Below are 21,657 nucleotides of genomic sequence, written 5' to 3' on the forward strand. Positions count from 1 at the left end.
CCCCACTGTGGAAAGTAAACCACGTTCCTTGAAAAATAAAAGCTGATGTATTTTTCTATTTAAGTTATTCGCTAACAAAGGTACGTTCGCTAACTTGTACGTTTTTCTTCTGTACTAAGCAGAGAAGGGCAAACCCCTTCAGAGGGGTTGGGGGGGCTTATACGAGGCGTTGATTCGCAAGACATTGCGTAACATAAGCAGATGATAGCATGGTGACTGACAAGAGTGATGGACTCATTCTGTTGCTACTACCTATGGAAACATGACAGCACTGCACCAGTTATTGTTAACATACTGTACCTGTTTTGAAGTGAGTTTTATCAAGGAGCCTTCGTAGCCCTGAAACAAGAGACCAAAGCAAAAATCAGGAATGGTTACAAAAAGGATAAATAAAAGCTAAATGTACGTGTGGTTCTTAACCCATTCTGGACGGGAATCCCTTTAGGTGTTTTAAGCATGATGTTATACTTTAGCTATTGAAAAACAGCAGATCTACAAGCTCATAGATCTGCTATTTTTGAAAGAAATCGTGAAAATGTGGTGCAAATCTTTGAATATATATTCTTTCAGAGCGAACGTTTTTTTACTCAAATCTTTGCCGATGGGGGGTCCCTAGAACAACATATTTTCAGATGGGTTCGGCAGCCAATTACATATATTTTTTGGGGTCCTTGACATGCAATAGTTTGAGAACCACTGATAAAGACATTTTTCAGAAAACTGTCAGGATTTAGAAGACATTTGTAGAATCGTCCTCAGGTCTAAATGGGGTTTAAAGTGGGGTCCACACAGTGGAGCCCCACAGGTCGTTGCTTGGGGTTTCCAAGCAAACTGTAGAGGAACCGTTTTAACCACTTTAACTCCATTTTACACTTTTGCCATTTGAAAAGAACCGATCTACAAGCTCACAACACATTGCCATGTGAAGCGTTGTGAACTTGTAGATCTTCTATTTACAAAAAAAATATTGTGAAAACTCTTGAACACTTCATTTTGAAAATGTTTTAACACAGTAAAAGGCACAATTAAATCCCTTTCAGATGGGGTTAAATACACGTTACACAACGATGTGGGGGTCTTTGCTAATAGTCTTCAGAGCAAAACTTCACAGCACCTCAGGGCAATGTCACGAATCGCGATATAAATGAGCAACGTACAGTGAGCCACTCAACATAATTATACATATGGTACAAATGGTACATTTCAATGTTGTCGACAAGCGAAGGCTCCCGACGTATGGCAGGTTCATAACTGACTACGAGTGGTTGTGTCATGGATCATAGAATCCTTATGAAAACCATATGCTCCGGGCCGTTGAGCATACGTATACCTGATCGTATGAGATTTATGGCTCTCAACACTCATGATATAATCATATAGCCCATTTCCACGGAGTACATACCATGGGCATTATCTAATCATATAGCCCATTTCCACAGAGTACATACCACGGGCATTATCTAAGCGAGGGATTAGATGCATAGCAATTGACCCATTACTATTCACTTCAACGGCACCGTTCCCATGCCATTATAGACCGCATTTCTCTGGGGCAGGATCCAAATAAACTTCAAATAAATGTCACAATACTCTCAACCTCAACCGGACTCACTTAAATGAACCCATCCACTGAGCATGAGATGAAACAGATAGTGTAGAGTTAGTATCGTAGGCTACATGCCATTTTCCATTAGGCTCCTTTAAGCCTTCTGTGGATCAGACTTGATTGAACTTCACGTCTCGGACACTTGAACCACAGTGGGGTTTTTTTTTTCCATGGCCATTTATTTCATCACCATTAATGGATAGGTCTCATTGACCGCTGGACGGAAAGCTGCTAAGAATAGCTGCACACACACACAGCCATCCATTTAATACATATAAACATACCTTAAATGGTCTGAACAGGAGATACAGCTCCCGGGGCTTAATATCCAGCGGTAGCCCGCTGACGAATAGCGTTCGGACCTGGGGAGAGAGAGAGAGAGAGAGAGAGAGAGAGAGAGAGAAAGACAGAGAGAGAGAGAGAGATCATGTATTTTTCATTAACCTTCACTAGTTATAAATAGCTTCCCAGCGCACCTGACACTAACATATGAGGTTGTGACGGAGGGCACAAAGAGGGACGTCTGGAACTGTCTTGATCAAATTGTTCTCTTGGCTGAAGGGTTTTTGGCCACACACAGGGTGGAATGTAGGCTCCTTTTGGAATTCTGCAGGCCGATAGGGATGTCTCTTAGCTCCGCAAGCACACAAACACACCCCGGGGCCCGTCACACACACACACACACACACACACACACACACACACACACACACACACGCCTTTTCTAAGTGCATGACGTTCCTACGGCGCACCGAGTTTTACAGCAAACCCACCCCCACAGTTTCAGTTTCGCCCTCTTGTTTTGTGCCTGAACTTTTCAACTTCAACAGCACGCTCACTCTGGAGGCGAATTATACAATTCACGTGTTAGCTTATAGAGATACATTTGTTTACCCAGGCAAGATTTGCTAAACGCATGAAAGCTCTTTTTCAGCAACGCCCTGCTTCAAGCTGGGTCAGATTCAGGGAATTACATTAAGATGAATACAGAAGTTTGTCTGGATGGGAAATTGTCATCTTCAAATAATAGTGTGTGTGTACCGAGTGAATCTCAACCCAAGAAGGCTTAAGAAGAGTAAATGGAGCAGAACAATTCAGTATAGCCTAAGTATTGTAAAAATCACACCTGTGTGAAGTGAGGGGCGCTCTTATCATCTTACAGTGTTGTAATGATGATGTAAACGGTGACAAAATCAAACATTACATTCTCTTTATTGTCAATGGCGTTTTTAAACTAAAAACAAACATTAAACCTGTATATAATACAAGTTTTAAGGGCAGTTGGTTTTAAGGCTGCTCATCGAGAATTAATAGATAAAATGTGATATTTATGTGATGAATTTACACCCGCATATTTTAGAAAACTTCCGAGAATAATCTCTAGATTTTACAAACCGTTTCTAGTATTTAAGATGCATTTACAAAACTGATAGAAACGTTAAACCACAAATCATACTGAATATGCTTCTGGTGAAATCTAAAAGGCCTAATATTATTGTGAGATGTAAAATGGCTCAGTTCCTGAATTGCACAATAATATTGCACAATTCATATCCATACTTAACAGTCACATCATGCTCCAAGCAGGAACCAATCCATCTCCCACCATGGAACAATCACTAATTCACAATCATAATAGCATAAGGACATACATAGCCTACGGGTATACTGTGTAGTCACAGTGTACAGCAAAAATAAACGTGTCCACTCTAGTCTAGACAAAACTAATTTGTGTCAAAAAGGTGTAGTGCAATCTATTTTTGACTGACAGAAGTGTCCTTAAAAGCACACTGTAAATTAAGCATTTGATGTTGAATTCATGCATACAATTTATGCATATTTTATGCATAAATTGCATAAATAATGCCAAGTCATGGTGGTTTGGCACCAAAGGTGTAGTGCAATCTATGTTTGACTGACAGAAGTGTCACTTAAAAGCATACTGTAAATTAAGCATTTGATGTTGAATTCATGCATACAATTGATGCATATTTTATATCTGCTGCTAGTTACTAGCAGCAGATATAATCTACTAGCTAGAAGTGTTTTCTTGTTTGCGCAAGACTGCAGAAAACTGTCACAAACTGTATATTTGATCATTGTTTTATGTATTTTATTTTCACAAAGTTTGCACAAAGGTTTGCACAACATTATATCACCCACCCTTATATACCTCTGTAAGTAAGCCTGTGATGTAGGGCTGCAACTATCGATTATTTTCTTATTATCCTATGGATTTATTTTTTGATTCATCAAATATTCGTGAAGCATGTTTTGTTTAGTTTCTATATCAATGAATTGACACAGAAAATGTTAACAGATTTTTATTTTATATATTTGACTGAATTGATTCATCTTGAATAAGAACTTTTCTACTTTGGCGCACAACAGTGTCATGAAAAGAAATAGCCAATAGTCAATCTAGCTCACAACGCATTGCATCATGTCATGTTGTAAGTTTGTAGAACTGATTGTCAATATTTTGAGCTATTTCCGCCTATCAGGACAAGAAGAAAAGGTAAAAAAAAAAAAAAAAAAGATCACCCCTAAACTGAAGTTGAACTTGAATTCCTCGTTGTGTGTGCTCGGATTACGTCCTAATTTTCACGTTCACCACCACCGTTGTTGGCTTTGTGCCGAGCACTAGCCGACGACGCGTTCACGGATCACGACAAACTAAACGGTGGCAAGGCAGTGGCTTAAAATGGAGCTATAAAAGTGAGAGTGAGAATACTTTGACCAGCAGCAGCTGCACGTAGAAGCTGCGGCGGTGGTGGACGTCTCGGAAGTCAGACGGACCTATTGCTCCAGTGAAAGTCCCAGCACAAATTTGCCGTTCAAATCTCCCTTCTGTGTGAATAGGATGGGATAGGTTAGGTGTACGTATACGCTACTGTATTTGTTTGATGTATGTTAACGTCATAATGGAGCCAAAAAAAAGGTTGAGAACCACTGACAGCATGAAGAAATAAAATTATTAATTTCCACCATCCCATTCAGATGTCTATTCACAGCTCAGTCTCAACATAAGTTGATGAGATGGATCGCAAACCCGCTATATATTTCCACTGCGTTGTATCAAGACGGAGGAGAATTCACAATGCGAGGCACAATCAGAGTGTTGAACAACACTCTGCTCATCCACAGAGTAACCTGATCCACACCAGCGGTGCCGAAATGGAGACAGAGAGACACACAAACAACGATATCCTAGCAACAGAAGGGGTTCACCAAACCAGCCACCCAGCCGCTAAATCCCTGCGGTGACTTTCTCACCTTTAGTCGTTATCTTATCAGTGACACTGAGCCCTGCGGGGAGAGATAGCTGTCACTGGGCTCTGTCAATGGCAGCCCGGGGTTAAGTAAACTATTTCATTGTTTTTTTATCTTTTGCCAAGACTATAGGTGGGACACTCACTGACACTCTCCTCTCTCTCTCTCTCTTCTCATTAGCAGGCAACAGTGCAGCACTAATACTATCTCTCTCTATCTCTCTGTTTCTGGCACAACAGCGCCCCTACTGGTAGTCAGTCATACTGGTGCTCATGAACACATACATAGGTGAACCAACACATAGGTGTACACGGACATTGCTGTTCCTTGGAGTGGTTGCACCACTCAAAAACAAATCTGCTCAGGTGTATTGTGTGTTGTTTGTGTGTGTGTGTATGTGTGTGTGTGTGTGTGTGTGTGCGCGCGCGTATGTGTGTGTGGAGGGGTGATGGAGTTTGGGGGGGCCTGGGGGGGGGGGGGGTATAATGCCAAGTCATGGGGTTTGGCACCAAATAGGATGGAAATTCTGAGGAATTTCCATTAAGGACATGGGCTGTGTGGATTGCTTACGCTCTCTCGCCATGGTTTCAAAGTCGTCATAGCGATTGCTTTTCCATCACTATTATCGGTGAATATTCAGGTGATATCTTTCTCCAAAAAGAACCTTGCAGAAGACCCTGGCACAAATACTAATAATATGTTAAGTCATTCGTCTCAGGCTTGCCAAGCTGTATTCGATTTCACAGTTTTTTCATTAATCACTACTTCAAATCCTAAGAGTTAATAAGACTTCTGGAGAGCATGGGTACACTGCACAAGTTTAAACAAAGTCACAGCAACAAACTAGTGTTGATTTCATCGACTAAAACTAAGACAAATTTTTATTTTCGTCGACTACCTTTTTTCACTGACGAAAACTAAATGGAAACTAAATCAAAACTGAGCTATGACCACTAAAACTAAGACTAAATATACTTGTTAATTTAGTCAACAAATACAAACTAGACTAAAATGTTAGGAAGGGACTAGTGGACAAGAGATCCACTACAAGTCATTTTACACTTGGTTGCATGCTGAAAATAGCTGATCTACAAGCAATCCACCGCTTGTGTAGTAGTAGTAGTGTAAAAACGGCGCCAAACTTCAAAATTTTAGTCGACTAAATCTGCTGTAGATTTAGTCGACTAAAATCTTGTGACATTTAGTCGACGAAAACTAGACTAAAACGCCAAGACATTTCGGGTGACTGAAATGTGACTAAAACTAAATGATAACTACGACTGAGACTATGACAAAAGCAACAACAGCTGCAACAGACAGCCGGAGCACTGGCAATGATGGGGCGATCCTTAGTAGTGTTGGATGGAGGTGCACTCTTCTCATTCCTGAGCCGTCCCTGATGTCAGTTGTTGTGATATATGATCGGCTGGAGAGTGTCCGGTGTGCATGGGGCCGCCGCCTGCGCCGTAGATACCGGATGATTCACAGTCAAGTGTGTCGACAGTTCCCCTCCACGTACATACACATCTGCTATCGATTTACGGTATCTCTCTCTTTCTCTCTCTCCCTATTCGTTGCTCTTAGAGCACTAGCGCACGCACGCACGCACGAGCACACACACACCCTCCCCCCCCAAAGTGAGATGTCAGGCATTCTCAGAACAGTAAATTATATACTGAAGGTCAAGTCAGGAGCACAGGCAGATTTTGTAGTTTCATAAAAAAACAAAGATCAAACTTCTGCCACACTTTATAGGGTTTTTAGTGCTGCCGGTTTTTTTTATTGGTTTGGTTTGAGTCACTTCTAGGCTTTCCACATACCTGCATTTCCACAGAGCTGAGTGGTCTAGTGATCCCATGAGGTCTTTGAATCATTGACCATTTATGGCATTCTCACGCACAAGCACAGGCACACGCTTCTTATCCAAAACAGCAGCCCCAGCTGAGAACTTCACCAAGAAGCCCCGGCCCGGCGCAGTTCCCTGGCAACGCTCGAGCTGTGCCCAGCCCCGGGCCAAAATACATCAGATCCTATTAAGGCCACCTCTGCAGCAGGTCACGGGGGAACAATGCACCTCTAATCAGCCAGCTTTTGATTCCTTGTGCCCCCGGATGAGGCCATATCACCTTATCGATACTCAATCACAGCACACAGGAGGAGTGGAGGAGGAAGGGTAGTCTGTGTTCAAAACAAATAACACAAAGGTGTCAGATCTTTATTCTGAGATCCTGAATCGCTGCGTTCCGTGAATCCGTTTTGTCACTTGCTATACTCAGTCTGGCCAGAAGGAGGCAGCACTCGGATTTCATAACGACACCCGTTACGTAGCCACTGGTAGCCACGTTGTTGCTGATAATGCAGTTCAGAATCATGCCTTCCTCCTCATTCATGTGACATCATCTGTGACTGTGATATCTTGACATTGTCAACTTGTTTATAATCACACTCAACAATACATCATATGAAAGCTTACATTATGTAGTTTCATAATATGTAAAAAACTGAAAAATGTCCATGGCCCCCTTGTTTCTCGAACCACTATACTCGGTCACATATAGTCAAAACAGGAAATCATCATGGTAAAAGCCGGGGAAAAGAAACATATACAGTGAGGGGAAAAGGGGGTGGGTGGGGGATTCAGATTTTACGGGGGCCAGTTTCTAATTGCAGCCGTCCGTAGGTGCCCTTTGAGGGCGGTTTGAAGGAGTCAAGGGATTTGTCTTAATGACTGTTGGTAGGGATCTGCTGATTCAGGATCTCAACGGGAAGTATGATTACTTCTAACGCGACAAGCGACGGGACCGCGATGGGCCGTCAAAATCGTCAAAAATAGAATTGGACGGATTGAGTTAGATCCAGAGTTATTCACCTTTTTTAGATTTTGAAATGGAGGGGGACCCAAGCGGAAATGACATCAAATGTTGCCCCAACAGGCGCTCCCCAGCCTGTGGAGCGGTGTGCTCGGTTATGATATCATTAATGTTTCGTCCTGTGATTAAGCTCCGCCCTGGAGCGCCGAGCGTGACTATTTGATAGGACGGAGACCTGCAGACAGGGATGCTGTGCGTCTGTGTTGGATAGAAACGGTTAATGCTGAACGTTGAACAGAGACAGATAAAAAAGGCCAGTCAACATTCTTGCAGTATGTATGTACATTAACCCATTCTGACCGGGCACCCATTTTGGTGTCGGCATCATGTTATGCTTTAGCTATTGAAAAATAGCAGATCTACAAGCTCATATCGCGCCACCGAGTGGCGCGATACGAGCTTGTAGGTCTGCTATTTTGAAAAATCGAAGAGCGACTGACATTTTTAGAATCTGATCTCAGGTCAGAATGGGTTCATCAGACCAGTGTGTGTCCGGCGGAAACCTCGTATGAATCTGATCTCAGGTCAGAATGGGTGGGTCCAGAGTAGACGCCACCCACTCCACTGAGCAGACTGCTTCAATCTTGATGAGAAGAATAAATAAAGCTAGTCACCACTCTCATCTCCATGCAAAGACACACACTTATTACACTTATTAGTCATCATTCATCTGTCGCTTCTACTGAGCATGCAAAGAATTTACATTTTTGGTGCCTCTCAGCGTGGCAAATTGGCTGGTCCCGCATTGCAACAGACCACTGAGACCAGTGGCTCTCACCTTTTCTGGATCAGGGCCCCACTGAAAAAAGAAAATAATTGTATGGTGTTCTTGCTTGGATTCCAAATTTATCTGTAACACAAGAGAAACTCGTGTTTAATGATCTTAGTGTTTTGGCAATTATTTGGGGGCTCGCTTGCAATATCCCCACTCTGCAATAGGCTGTACGGATAATCTGGCTCAGATCATTAATTCTTTTTTAAATCTCATTGCTGAGTCTTTCAGCAGTGTTGAATGTGATGATGTGCTGAATTCAGATGGATCTTTGATTGTGCTCACATAGCGAACCTGACTATACAGGTCAGTCTACATATAATGGCAGGCATTGACACTTAGAGGTTGCCCACCTGCCCCTGCAGGTAAATAAAACTTTCGGGCAGGTGGAGTTTGCTTTCAGGTTGCCCGACCGACCGGGCAAGTCCTGGTTTCAGAGACGACACAGCCATCTACACAACACGAGATATCTAAACACCTGAACGTAGCCAGAGCGCTCTGTCTTCTGGTCTGTGGAATGTAAAATAAGAGCACCGTTGACCTATAAAAGGTGCACTGTTGCTAGAATTAAAATCAGACCTCTGAAACTGAGTGGTGCTGTACTAGCCTGGTTAATAAACCAGACCGAATCAGCCGTTGGCAAAAATAAATTGCCTGCCGGCGGATTACGGTCTGGAGAGGCTCAATTGTACGCCCATTTCCTACACCAGAGAAATGGGGCGGCCAATCGGGGACACGGTATGCAATATGGGCGGGCTTTGGTACAGTGACTTTCAATGCTTGAGACCTTTGACTGACAGTAGCTCTGACCATTGCGTCAAAGAGAAAATGTTTCAACCCGCCCCCCTGGAAATGAAATCCAAGCTGAGCCTCCCCAGACTAATATCCCGCGGTCCGTGCAATATTAGTCTGGTTTATTAACCAGGCTAGTGCTGTACTGGGGCCAGCCCGGTTCCGGTGACCTGCCCTGTGTCCGAAATGGGCCTCGATATAGAAAACCACTGCACTACAGTACTGCACCGGTGTAAGATAGGCCCCAGTGGCCCCTAAAGGCCAGCCTGAAAACAAAACAAAAAAAGACAAAGTTGCCATTTTGGCCTGACAGTGGCGATATGGGGTCACGGGGCCACTCAAATGTCAGGGTTCAGCCTCCAGGGAGCATGAAAGTGCTCAGCAAATGGTTGGCAATCCAGCCAGTAGTTTTTTGAGGTCCAATAGACATTAGTAGTGACCCATTTCTAGAACCACCATTACATGCTGATTTACTAGACTGATAATTGGTTAACTGCATGACTGGTCTACAGCGGAAAAAACTCAGTCAAATATTCACACTGTTTTTAATTGACCCTTTGTGTTGTGTTGTGTTGTGTTGTGTTGTGTTGTGTTGTGTTGCGCGTGTGTGTGTGTGTACATGAGCTACACATGAGCACGTAGCATGCGCATGGCCAAGGCAAAACGGTTATTACTGCCCATTTCAAAATCTGTTCAAAACAAGAGAAAACTTCAATGCACACATGCACAGTGCACACACACACACACGTACCAATTGCCTCCAAAATTCACGCAACCATGATCCGTGACTGTTCAAATCAAAGTGTTACACACACGCATACACCTGACTGAGCTCAGTGCAAGTTGAGTGTCTTGCGTCACTCAAAAGAACTCAAGAAAAACAAGATAACTGACAGACACCCTCTCCTCACTATCTCGGTTGTCACTGTTCTGCTTTGGTGTCACTCCCCCCCCCCCCCCCCCCCCCCCCCCCCACCCCACACACACAAACACACACACACACACACACACACACACTCGCACACACACGCTAGACAATGTGAGGAGACCGAGCGAGGCTGCAGGCTTGCTATAGGTGTCAAACGACCATAAGCGGATGGCTTCAGCTAAAGTGAACATTAATTACCCGGGTTGAACGGGTCATAATATGTCACATTCTGGGTCACGGGTTAGGGATTTGTGCCAGGTTATATAGTTTCATTTGGGAGGTCAAGTAAACTGCGAGGTAGAATGCCGTGTCATTTTAGAAGGCAGAACGTTTCTTTGTTTTGTGAAACTCCCACAAGTGATTTAGACCAACAATTAGCGCTCTGTAAGGGTCTGTAAATGTTCCAACAGGTTGACCTTTAAAGGTATTTAAAACAAATCACCTAGGAAAGGCAAGAAAGTGCCCACTTTCTCATGTTCTTTCCTTCTCTATACCCCTCAGACTCTTTTCTTCCCCTCCCCGGTAATGGTTTTACCTTATTTATTAACCCATTCTGAACGGGCACCCATTTTGGTCAAAGTCAAAGTCAAAGTGCTTTAGCTATTTAAAAATAGCAGACCTACAAGCTCATATCGCGCCACCGAGTGGCGCGATACGAGCTTGTAGGTCTGCTATTTTGAAAAATCGAAGAGCGACTGACATTTTTAGAATCTGATCTCAGGTCAGAATGGGTTAATAGGAAACCTGGCAACATTTTCTACAGACCATGTCCTTTTTTCCCCCCTCTCTCACCTTGACACCCCATAAGAGGTCTTTGTATCACATCAGTCTGTCTGAAGACCACATTGTTTGACCTGCAGTGAGCCCGTCCGTTTAGATGAAGGAACCCATTCACAGCTTTGTCACGTGCACACCGGAAGGACACCGTGACTGTCAGGTTAGGGATCATCAACAGTCCTTCAAAGTCTCCTCCACTCCCTTCCATTCGTGTGCCGAGTCTCTAAAAAAGCTTTTTTTTACAAAGCATTCCATGGCACTCATTAACACTGACTAATTGACCAAGTCCACAGTGGCCACCCCAAGCGGGCGCCTTATTATTGTCTCTTGTTTAGTTTTCAGGTTGGGCGGGCTGAAGCAGAGCAAACCAACACGAGACTCGTCTAATAATCAATAGGATTGTAGATTCCACACTGACATAAGGACATTGAGGCTCTTTGGATACAGAAATATAAATACTTAAATGACAGAATATTGAAAAAAAGTGACACAACAAGCAGCGGACGTTTCAAACTCTCAGAGTGGTTAACGTCAGGGCGGTGCCAGAACTGAAATGTTCTCCTCCGTCCCTCACATCGTTATGCGACATCTCAAAATGTTTGTGATGCGGATTTTGTGTGTGCAAAAATCACCTTCCATTCCATTCTGTTTAACAGTTTAACCGTAAATGGTATGTTGTCACTTTGCCATTTTTTACAGCAGGATCTCAAATTTGGCAAAAGGCACATTCATGTTCAAAGATCACGTCAGTCAATTCTATAATAATATTCTACTTCAGTACATAGTCTAGCCACAGGGGCAAAAGCTATTATTAATTACTATTGAGTGTAACGCATCCTTCACAAGCCAACTTGCAGAACGAAGTTGCTAATCTTCTGTGTTTTGACCTTGGGCGCTGGAGACTGAGATGTAATAGCTGCTGCTGGAGAGGTACAGGGCTATGGTGGATATCAGCTGAACAGTGGGGAGTGAGAGAGAGAGAGAGAGAGAGAGAGAGAGAGAGAGAGAGGCTTCTCCCATGTTACTGCCCTCTCGCGCTTACCCTCCTGTCTTTAGGGCTGTTCTCATGACCATAAACGGTCCTTCTGTTCAGAGATCTCAGGGTCATGCCTTTAACTAAACTTATGGGTTGATAAGGGATAAGTAGTTTGTCTACTGGGACAGAAAGGAGACGGTGGGGGGGGGGGGGGAGAGAGAGAGAGAGAGAGAGAGAGAGAGAGAGAGAGAGAGAGAGATATAACAGAAGGATAGGGGGAGGAAATGGAGATAGAGCTAGATAGAGAGATACAGAAGCGAAAGGGTGCGAGAAAAAAGGAAGGGAAGGAGGAGTGGTAGGGAGATAAAGATGAAGTGTGGGAGGTGGGGAATGAAATGGGCAAGGAATGGAATGGAATGAGAGAGAGAGAGAAAGTAGGCGAAGAGATATTGTATGTTGTTGTGTAGATATTTAATTTTAGCTCATGAGTAAGTAATGGAGGGGACACATGAACAGCACATAAATACAGCAAGGAACAAAGTAAGCAAAGATGGCCTGATGTCTGAGAAAAGTAGCTAATTCCTCCCCTCGGCTAGCAATAAAATGTATCGCAAAGTGTCAAAAGGCGCGACATCAAAGTCAACAACACAGGTTGTTTGTTTGTTGCTTTGGCTTGACATTCTACATGCTTGTACAGTATGCTATTTTGTTTGTTTATTAGATTATTTATTACATTAGCAGGTTCCTATACTAACCCCAAGTCTCGTTTCATCGTCTCGTCGTCACACAGCTGATAAGATATCAATTCCCCCGGCTTGCGCTATTATAAATAAACTTCAATCTTGCAGCCTCGTATCGATATAACAACAAGTGCATCTGTGGGTGTCCATATGTCTGCACGTGTACGCCAGGCTGGGTGGGTGTTTGAGGTGATTACGGTGACAGGTGTGTGTCTCTGTGTGCAATGTGTGTGTGTGTGTGTGTGTGTGTGTGTGTGTGTGTGTGTGCGTGTGTGTGTGTGTGTGTACAGTATATGTCACTGTCTGTGGATAGTGCTCGTTTGTCTACAGTAAATGAGTGTGGTCATTGTTACTATCCGTTAGGTACAGTATACACATGGAGCCAGTACGATGGCCCCAAACTACCCCCCCAATCCCCACCCTGATAATGTTTCATGTCACAGAGAGTTAACCTATCTCTGTGCCCTTTTCATAGACAACACGCACACACGCCAACCACATGCATGCCCCCAGTACGCCGGCGTATACTAAGAGGCCATGCAGCGTCCCCAGCGCTGCATCGAGATTCTCCAGCTGCGCAACTCCCGCCAAGATCGCCGTCAGCGAAAAGGTCACGCTGGTCACATGACCCTGCTATTTGAAGAGGACCCAGTCTGGAGGATACCCAAACCAGGCCATGCGCAATGCAATTACACCCCGGGGAGATGCGCCTCATCATCCACTGAGCTCCGTCCACACATAGGTGATATTCTGTATCGCCGACGGCGCATTCGCAAAGATCAGCTTACATGTTTATGCCAGACTCTACACTCTAAAGTCAACAGATGTCTCACATGATTCAACGACTCCATGTTATGTAAAGTCTGTTCCATGTCCATGGCAGCCGCTGTGAGTAACACCATGAAAGAGCCAACTAGGATGTCTGCTCGTGTTAAGCACAAAGTTCTAAACCACAACAATACAAAGCATAAAAAGTGCATTAAGTGATCCGTTACATTTTAGTTGTATTGTAAAAGGTGTTGATTGAAGTAAAGCTGTACAGTATCAGCTGTACAGTATAAGTGGAAAGTGTCAGCAATGGCATGGAGGTCAAAGGTGAAGACTAGGGTTCAAATTATCTCTCCGTGCCAACAACAACAACAACAACAACAACAAAAACATTATTTCATGAATACATCTGTACATAAAAGATGGAGATGGGTACGGGTAGCCTAACCTTTGGCGAATGAGGCTTATTTCCTGTAACAAATTATATGCTCTGTCATTCTATCGTGTTTCACTTCGATAACTCCATTACGAAACCAACATGTCTGCCATTGCTCTGGTCATGAGTCTAAGTGGCATCACTTCGGTCTAGCAGCTGTACAGTAAATGCGACACAGACCTTTTGCAACCACATTATTACCCCCCAAGCCATTTTCTTTGCAACGGCCGTCTGAGCGACCTTCTCCTTAAGGCCACTCAGAATGACGTGTCCATACAAGGGCTGGAAACCACAGAGTCTTGAAACTTATCTGGCCATATTCACAATCTAATAGATGGCATGTTACAGACTCCAGTGGGGGTGCAGGGGGGTGGTTTGTCGCCAACAATACCCCCCCCCCCCCCCCCCCCCCCCACCAATTCAGTGACACAGTATGTGAAAAGCCTCCAGGACACCTGATAATAAGGCTTTATCAAAACCAACACGCGAGATTAGACAAGGGTCGGGGCTGGGCCAGAAGCGAAACCTGCATACCTTTGCCGGCACCGAGACCATGTTTGGTGACCCGCCGGTCGGCAGAAGATAAACAGCACGTATCATCGAGCTTTAGTGTGCAACATGAAGGCGTCTGAGGTTGAGCAGTGGGGCAGACACGAGAGCCAAAGCTTGCTAGGATTTCAACTGGTACAAATCAGTGATCCATTGAGCCGCACATGAGACGGCACCGGGCTAACTAGTCCTATTGTTCTGCATGTGAGAGTCATACCAGAGAGCTCGTTAAACTTTGGCTCCCTCAAGGTAATGGTTTACCGTTTTCTATAGCGCTGTTATGCATAAAGCTACTCAACCTTTTATAGTTCCTGCTTTTTGACAAGGGGAAATACATTTGGATGTTTTGATGGGCATAGGCAACTGAGCAGTATAGTCACAAGACTTAAATCTACACATTACATTACTCAATGAACACTGAAGGATTTATTCCCCTTTATATACGTTTAGATTAGGTGTACATAATGTTGACCTCTATGGACACAGTTGAAATGTGAAAAGTGAAGTTCTTTTTGGTTTCATCGTACTTGAATAACCTTAAGAAACTGCAAGTCATGTCATGAGACTTGAGGAAAATTTACTCACACATTTGGACTTGTGTGTGTGTGTGTGTGTGTGTGTGTGTGTGTGTGTGTGTGTGTGTGTGTGTGTGTGTGTGTGTGTGTGTGTGTGTGTGTGTGTGTGTATAGGCATAGTGTGTGTACAGGCGTTTTGAATGTTGGTACAACGGTTCCCTTGCATCCTGCTATTGTTTGTGAGAACATTTTTAAGTGTGTCCCCCCCCACCCTACGCCCACACACAAGCACTTTTAACGCGTGCGCACACACACACACACACACACACACACACACACACACACACACACACACACACACACACACACACACACACACACACACACACACACACACACACACACACACACACACACACACACACACACACACACACACACACACACACACACAGTATAGCACAAGTTATTTCACATAAATTGGTGCCGTCTAATTTCATGTTAATATACTCTCATGTTAATACATCTAAGTAATGTATAAGACCCTGTCTGTCTGGAACGCTTCCAAACAATTCCATAACCATTAGATTCATCTAACCACTAATGCAGTTTCTAATCAGTGTGTCTCTCTCTTTCACTCTGCCTCTCCCTGGCTTTATGCAGTGTCAGAGACCAAAGAATATATACAGTATATAGTCTTCAGTCCCTCTCATTGCTTACATCACCAAGTTAAAAAGCTTCTGCAAGTATTTAATTAGGTTTCCAGCTAGTCCTTTTCAAACAACACTATAATCCAGTCAACTCTAAATTAAGTGTAGAGTAGGCTACGAAGTGGTGGTTGATGTCATATTAATCTCAAAGTAGTTTTTACCACTAAAGGAGAGAACCAGATCTGATTGTCCCATCTCTGTGCACCTGGGGCAAAGTTGTGCACAATGTTGTGCTGCTGAAGGGTTTGTGCCTTGTAGACAATAATTCCTTCTGTAAGACCTTTATAGGTTTATTTATACAATATATGAACGCTTCAGCGGATTTAAATGCACTCTATTGAGTGTTTGTGATATCTAATAAATGATATAACATAAAATGTTCTTTCCACTGATCATTATCTGCATATCACTAAAAGGGACTGTATCCATAGTAACCGAAACAGTGTACAGAAAAATGGAATTACATCAACGTGGAATGTTTGGCTATTTAGTTACAAAGTGACTAATGGTACGCAGTGCCGTAATCAAATTGCTCCAAGAGAAATAACTGATATAATCTGATATACCTCCTTATCCTTACCTCACTTGGCTTTGGCTGTAGGCCTACAGACAATAGAGCACTGAAATAACATGTCTGTCATCTGAACACAGATAATGTAGAGCCAATGTAAACTACCCCATGCAAAAAAAATACACCACTAACAGATTTACCAAGACGTAGATATTAGGAAATTGGATACAGGTTGTGCAAAAATAGATAGTACAAAGAAAATAAGAAGGGGGGGAAAGAAAGGGTGTGAGTAAGGGGAGCCTATATGTCAGTATATGATGATGTTTAGACTAGAGAAATTAAATTTCCGCCACAGCTAACAACACAACATTCTAATCTAGTGGGACAATAACATTGTGGAAATAATGCAAAATGTACTGGAGCCATCCACCCATGTATTTGTAGGCCTGGTTTACAAAGAGTTATTGCCCACATGTTGCAACAGCAATTGTTTGAATAACTTAAACTGCTCCCTCAACTTCAGTGACTATCAGTGAAAGTGACTCATGGCCTGAGAATTCCGACTTTCTATTGTTGTGTTTTATTATGGCACAGAAAGTTATAGGACAAATAAGGTAAGAAACGGGGTTTTGAATGTTACATGATGACATACAGAAAGATTTTAGATAGATGTGGCCGATAAAGACAAATAGCCTATAGGCCTACATGTAATTCTATGTTGAGGGTGGTTTCATAGATAAAAGAGATGACAGGTGCAAACTCTTTTCAATTCGTTTTAACAGTATGACAGCCTTCTGCTAGCCTTCTGTCTGCCTTACTGCCTATGTACTGAAATGCATAACCTATAGGAAATATGATATTAAAATATACAACAGCAGTCAGCAGCAACAAAGTGAAACTATATGTGCCCTGGAGTGGATGTTATATTATTATTATTATTATTAGTCATACCTCTTCTTCGTGGTTGGTGAATTCATTTTGTTCGTTCTCCTTCTCGATCACTTTGTTGTTGTTATTCATTCTGAGACGGGAGAGTCTTGTCACTTTTATGTTGAATCGTCTTTTGCTTTGTTCTACCCTTCTTCTCCCGAAACCAGCGATACTAGAGCAGAACAGTCCGCGTCCTCGTGGTTATTTCCACTACTTTGGAGACATCAATTTAATATTAATTAAAGATAATAACGGGGGGAAGAAAGTCAACAGATAAATGAACTATTAGAACTAGTTGCGAATAGACTCCTATGAAATATAGTCCTCATTGGAAATCGGCAGCATTCCCTGGAAGACCTCTCTCTCTCACAGACAGACACTCTCTCACTCACTCTCTCTCTCTCTCTCTCTCTCTCTCTCTCTCTCCGGGAGCTCTTCGTCTTTCCCGAGGAGACAAATGAAATAGACTAATTTTACATTTGACTGCACTGCACTACGGCACGGCCGACGAGGAAAAGTTCTCTCCCCATCTCCTTGTGAGGAAAAGGAGGGGAAGGGATGGGAGGGCGTGGGGTGGGAGGGTTGATGCACAGTACTGTCTGCCTCCCCTCCCCTCCCCTCCTCCACCTTCTCAAAGAAGTGTGATATGCATTAAGGCCAGTTGGTTAGTCATTGTCATTGGTTAGACATGGGTTAAGGTTAGGTTTAGGTGTGCTGCCCCGTGGGAGGTTAGGGTTATAGGGTGAGGTGAGGGTTTGAGATAGGGTGTAGTTGTACTTGTAGGACTAATGACTCGTCTAACCAATGACTATAGTCAAACCAAGTAGGCTACTGTCTAAACTAAGTAGCCTACTGCACCCGAATTAAGTAATTGGTCACAGACCCCTATCTGAAAATATGTTGTGCCAGGCCAGGGACCTCCATACAAGGGATCTATCTATCTATAGGCTATGGATGGATGGATGGATGGATGGATGGATGGATGGATAGATGGATAGATGGATAGATGGATAGATGGATAGATGGATAGATGGATAGATGGATAGATGGATAGATGGATAGATGGATAGATGGATAGATGGATAGATAGATAGATAGATAGATAGATAGATAGATAGATAGATAGTTGTTGACCTACATTACTCCAAGGCATGACAAATAAATTGCATTACAGATTTTTTATTTTTATGTTTTAATAACCCTTATTTGGCATTTGTGATAGAACATGGGAACATGAATTCGAAGTCCAATTGTATATCTCAACATGCTGACAGCATGTTGCCCACATTATACATTCATGTTACTATGCTTTATGTTAACCTTTAACGACATCAAATTGCTGACTGTCGCTCTTGTAATAAATCTGGGATCATATAACATCTATAAAGTTTACTAGAAAGATATTAAAATCTCTCTCAACCCTCCCCCTCCCCCCCCTCTCTCTCTCTCTCTTTCAACACCTTGAAATAACACTTGGCAGAGTTAATGTTGTGCAGTTAATAGTGGTACACAGACTGGACACAGGCCATAATCAACCTGCCTCATAAATTTAAACAGGCTTTTAGCCTATACAATTTGTAACCTCTTGAGTATACCTCAGGCAAAATAGTTCTGCTAGGACGTCACTGACATCATTGACATGTAGCCTATTTATTTTGTACAAGTTTACAAATGCCAGTGGTAGGAAAGCAGCTTTTAGATTTAGAGGACAAAGCTGTCATTCAGTCCAGATTGAAATGTGATAATGGAGACACACAAATAGTGACAGTGTAAGTCCATCACCTCTCTGATTTATGACCATGGAGTGTGGAAGACTCAAAGCCTCTAGCTATGGAAGCGATGTCCTAATTAACCACATCAATCTTAGCGTCTCTATTCTGGGACAAACATTTGGTGAAAATAGTATAATAATCGACAAGCTTGTAGATCGGTTATCACCAGCAAAGATGTTTAGTATGTTAAGAAGCGAAAACAAGAGAGGCCCATAAAGTATAGAGCACATAAGCATAGGGTTTCAGTGGTTTTAACAGTGCTGTAAGGATTTGCTTGGCAATACTGAACATAGGTTTTGGGATTAAAGTATCGAAAATGACTTCAAACCGTTTATTTTGAGCAACTGCTTCACTTTGTAGTTTGCACAACTGACAGCAGCATTGGCACCAGAGACGTTGAGTGTGTTTTGCTACACTCATTTCACAGGACAGAAACCTGTATTTTATGACAGCCAGTGCAGAAAACAGCATGTGTCGTCTTTGCTGAACTTGCACCTCAAAAGCTGTGACAGAAAGAGAGAATAAATCAAATAGGAATAGTCACCATGGACTGGTCTCAGTGAATTTTGCTCTTTCTCCAGAATCATGTCTTCACCAATTACGTACTATCTGAAGCATACACAATGAGGAAAGGACATGGCAGGTTGTTTTTATGCTGATAAGAAACAATTTGGGGGGGAGGAGAGAGAGAGAGAGAGAGAGAGAGAGAGAGAGAGAGAGAGAGAGAGAGAAAGAAAGGAAGAAAGGAGTGACTTCAAGTCTTGAAGCAGATAAATAATGGAAATGCACCGCTTGCTTCTCAACACCCCTTTATCAAAGCGTCTCGCAGGACTCTGGGGAGCATAGAGAGGGGGAGGAGATGTAGGGAAGAAGGAGGCGAGAAGTGTTGGTGAAGGAGGAGGAGGAGGAGGAGGAGGAAAGGGGAGATATGGGGGCTGGTGGAGATGTCCCAGCTGTGTTTGACAGGTCTCAGGGCTGTGCTGTGTGGTCTGATGACAACGCCCCCCCCCCCCCCCTCCCTCACCACACACACAAACACAAACACACATGCACACACAGAGAATGGGAGCCAGTCTGCTCCCAGCATCCTGGGGAACACGTCAGCATCAGCAAGCTTTGACATGGCCCAGCCCCAAAATGAAGTGACTTGCTCTTCATGCTATCTTGAATCCCAGTCAAAGAAAAAATGCAGATATATCAGCTGTAACAGATTTAGATAGGCAGGCATGCTTGTTCGTTTTGACAAAGACTAGCCACTTATGTCAGAAGAAATCATTTTAATTGACATAAAAAACTGACAGACTCATGGATAAAGGATCCTTTGGTTTACAATTAAACTCAGTCTGGTATTGTCTGAATATCTACAGTACAAAAATATTATTATGCCGGGATAAGGAGGGAGAACATATACTGTACAGGCCATCGAAGGAAAAGTCTAAAGCCATGGTGATTAATCAGATTAAGTCATCTCAGACCACTGAGTCATACCTAAAAAGTAAACTGCTAGTGTTTTCTCATGTGGTATTTTGCAGGCTGCTCAGCTCACAGTCAGATGAGTCAAATGTGTTCATTTTCTTTTAATCTCCTCTTCCTACCACACTTTACATTCCGGCAACCGATATCACAATAAAAAACAATAGGCATTAACCAAAGTGCCGTACAAAAATAATAAACAAATACAGTATGTTAAATAGGTGGCTCTGAATTGGCTGGAAGACACACTGTACCATTCCTTTTGAACAAGCTGTTCCTCCCTTTTGGTTATGGCCCTTTGATCTCCCTCGAACATCACTAATGAGCTATCTGTGGTCAGATTCACCTACTCTCATTGGGCGAAGGAAGCCATAGTGGATGGACGGCCATGTCTCAGGATCGGTTCTTTTCTTTTCAATGCGTCATTATGCTCTTTTCCGATCTCTGGCCAACAAAATGAGTTTGGCACACCTTCACTGCATGCCATAGACCTGTTTATCCAATCTCCATGTGACAAAATGGGGAAAATGCTGAGAATTTAGAAATTGAGGAGAATTACCATTATCACTGCCTTAATTTCCATTCCTGGTGTTTGTCTGTTTTCAACATGTTCCCTTTGATGGAGAGAGAGACCATAGCGGTTCTTGTGATTAAGTTGGCTGCATGCATTACTGAGTGGTGAGGTATACTAGACAACATGAGTTCATACTCAAGGGCACCGTAGGGGTCATTGGGTGCTGGTGTGTTTTAAGCCTGACAAGCCATGAGAGCTAAATGTGCACTAAGCGAAAACAAGAACCTGACATCCCCCCCCCCCCCCCCCCCGCATCAACCCTCTCTCATCTAGTATCCTCGCCCCTCCCCAACAACGTATAAGAATACCTGTGTGTCAAGGTACAGCGGGTCCCTGTATGCAAACAAAGGGAACAGGGCCGAGTCTGTTTCACTTTGATGGGCTGCATATAAGCTTTTACGGGTCAGTGAGTAGATAAGGGGTCAAGCAGAGAACAGAGACCTTGGTTAAGTAGGTCTTTTTAGGCTTGAGTTCCCAACCGGTTTACAGGTGTCTGTCTATAATATGAGGGACGTCTTGCACACTCTCATGGAATGCTTTTGAGTGCTCCTAAAAAGTCTTAAAACCAGGTGAAGGACAAAGTCATATCTTCCCCTTTGTTCAGCAGTGGAACCAGTATGATGAAAAAACAACAAAAAAAACAACTGTGTCGTCGTGTCTTTTCTTTTTCCTTTGTATTTTCCTC

General features: G+C 43.1%; 1 protein-coding gene across 6 annotated transcripts in view; it reads right to left on the minus strand.

Moving 5' to 3' along the window:
* Positions 1-17,692, minus strand: part of LOC310875226 (RNA-binding protein with multiple splicing-like) — a 40,284-nt gene extending 22,592 nt beyond the window's left edge. For 3 of the 6 annotated variants that reach the window (XR_014570622.1, XM_083788389.1, XM_083788390.1), the window contains exons 1-3: positions 17,175-17,691; positions 1,891-1,968; positions 301-339 (exon numbers count right to left, since the gene is read on the minus strand). Coding sequence is in view for 4 of the 6 variants with exons in the window: in XM_083788389.1 (XP_083644515.1) it covers positions 301-339; positions 1,891-1,968; positions 17,175-17,243 (186 nt within the window). In the remaining 2 variants the exon portion in view is untranslated. Of the gene's footprint in view, positions 1-300; positions 340-1,890; positions 1,969-17,174 lie in introns of all 6 variants that reach the window. The other 3 variants (XR_014570621.1, XM_083788391.1, XM_083788392.1) reach the window with 3 other exon arrangements.
* Between the last annotated feature and the right edge of the window lie 3,965 nt (positions 17,693-21,657).

This window comes from Protomyctophum parallelum (assembly GCF_964188405.1).
Source record: "Protomyctophum parallelum genome assembly, chromosome: 18".
NCBI classification, from domain to species: domain Eukaryota; kingdom Metazoa; phylum Chordata; class Actinopteri; order Myctophiformes; family Myctophidae; genus Protomyctophum; species Protomyctophum parallelum.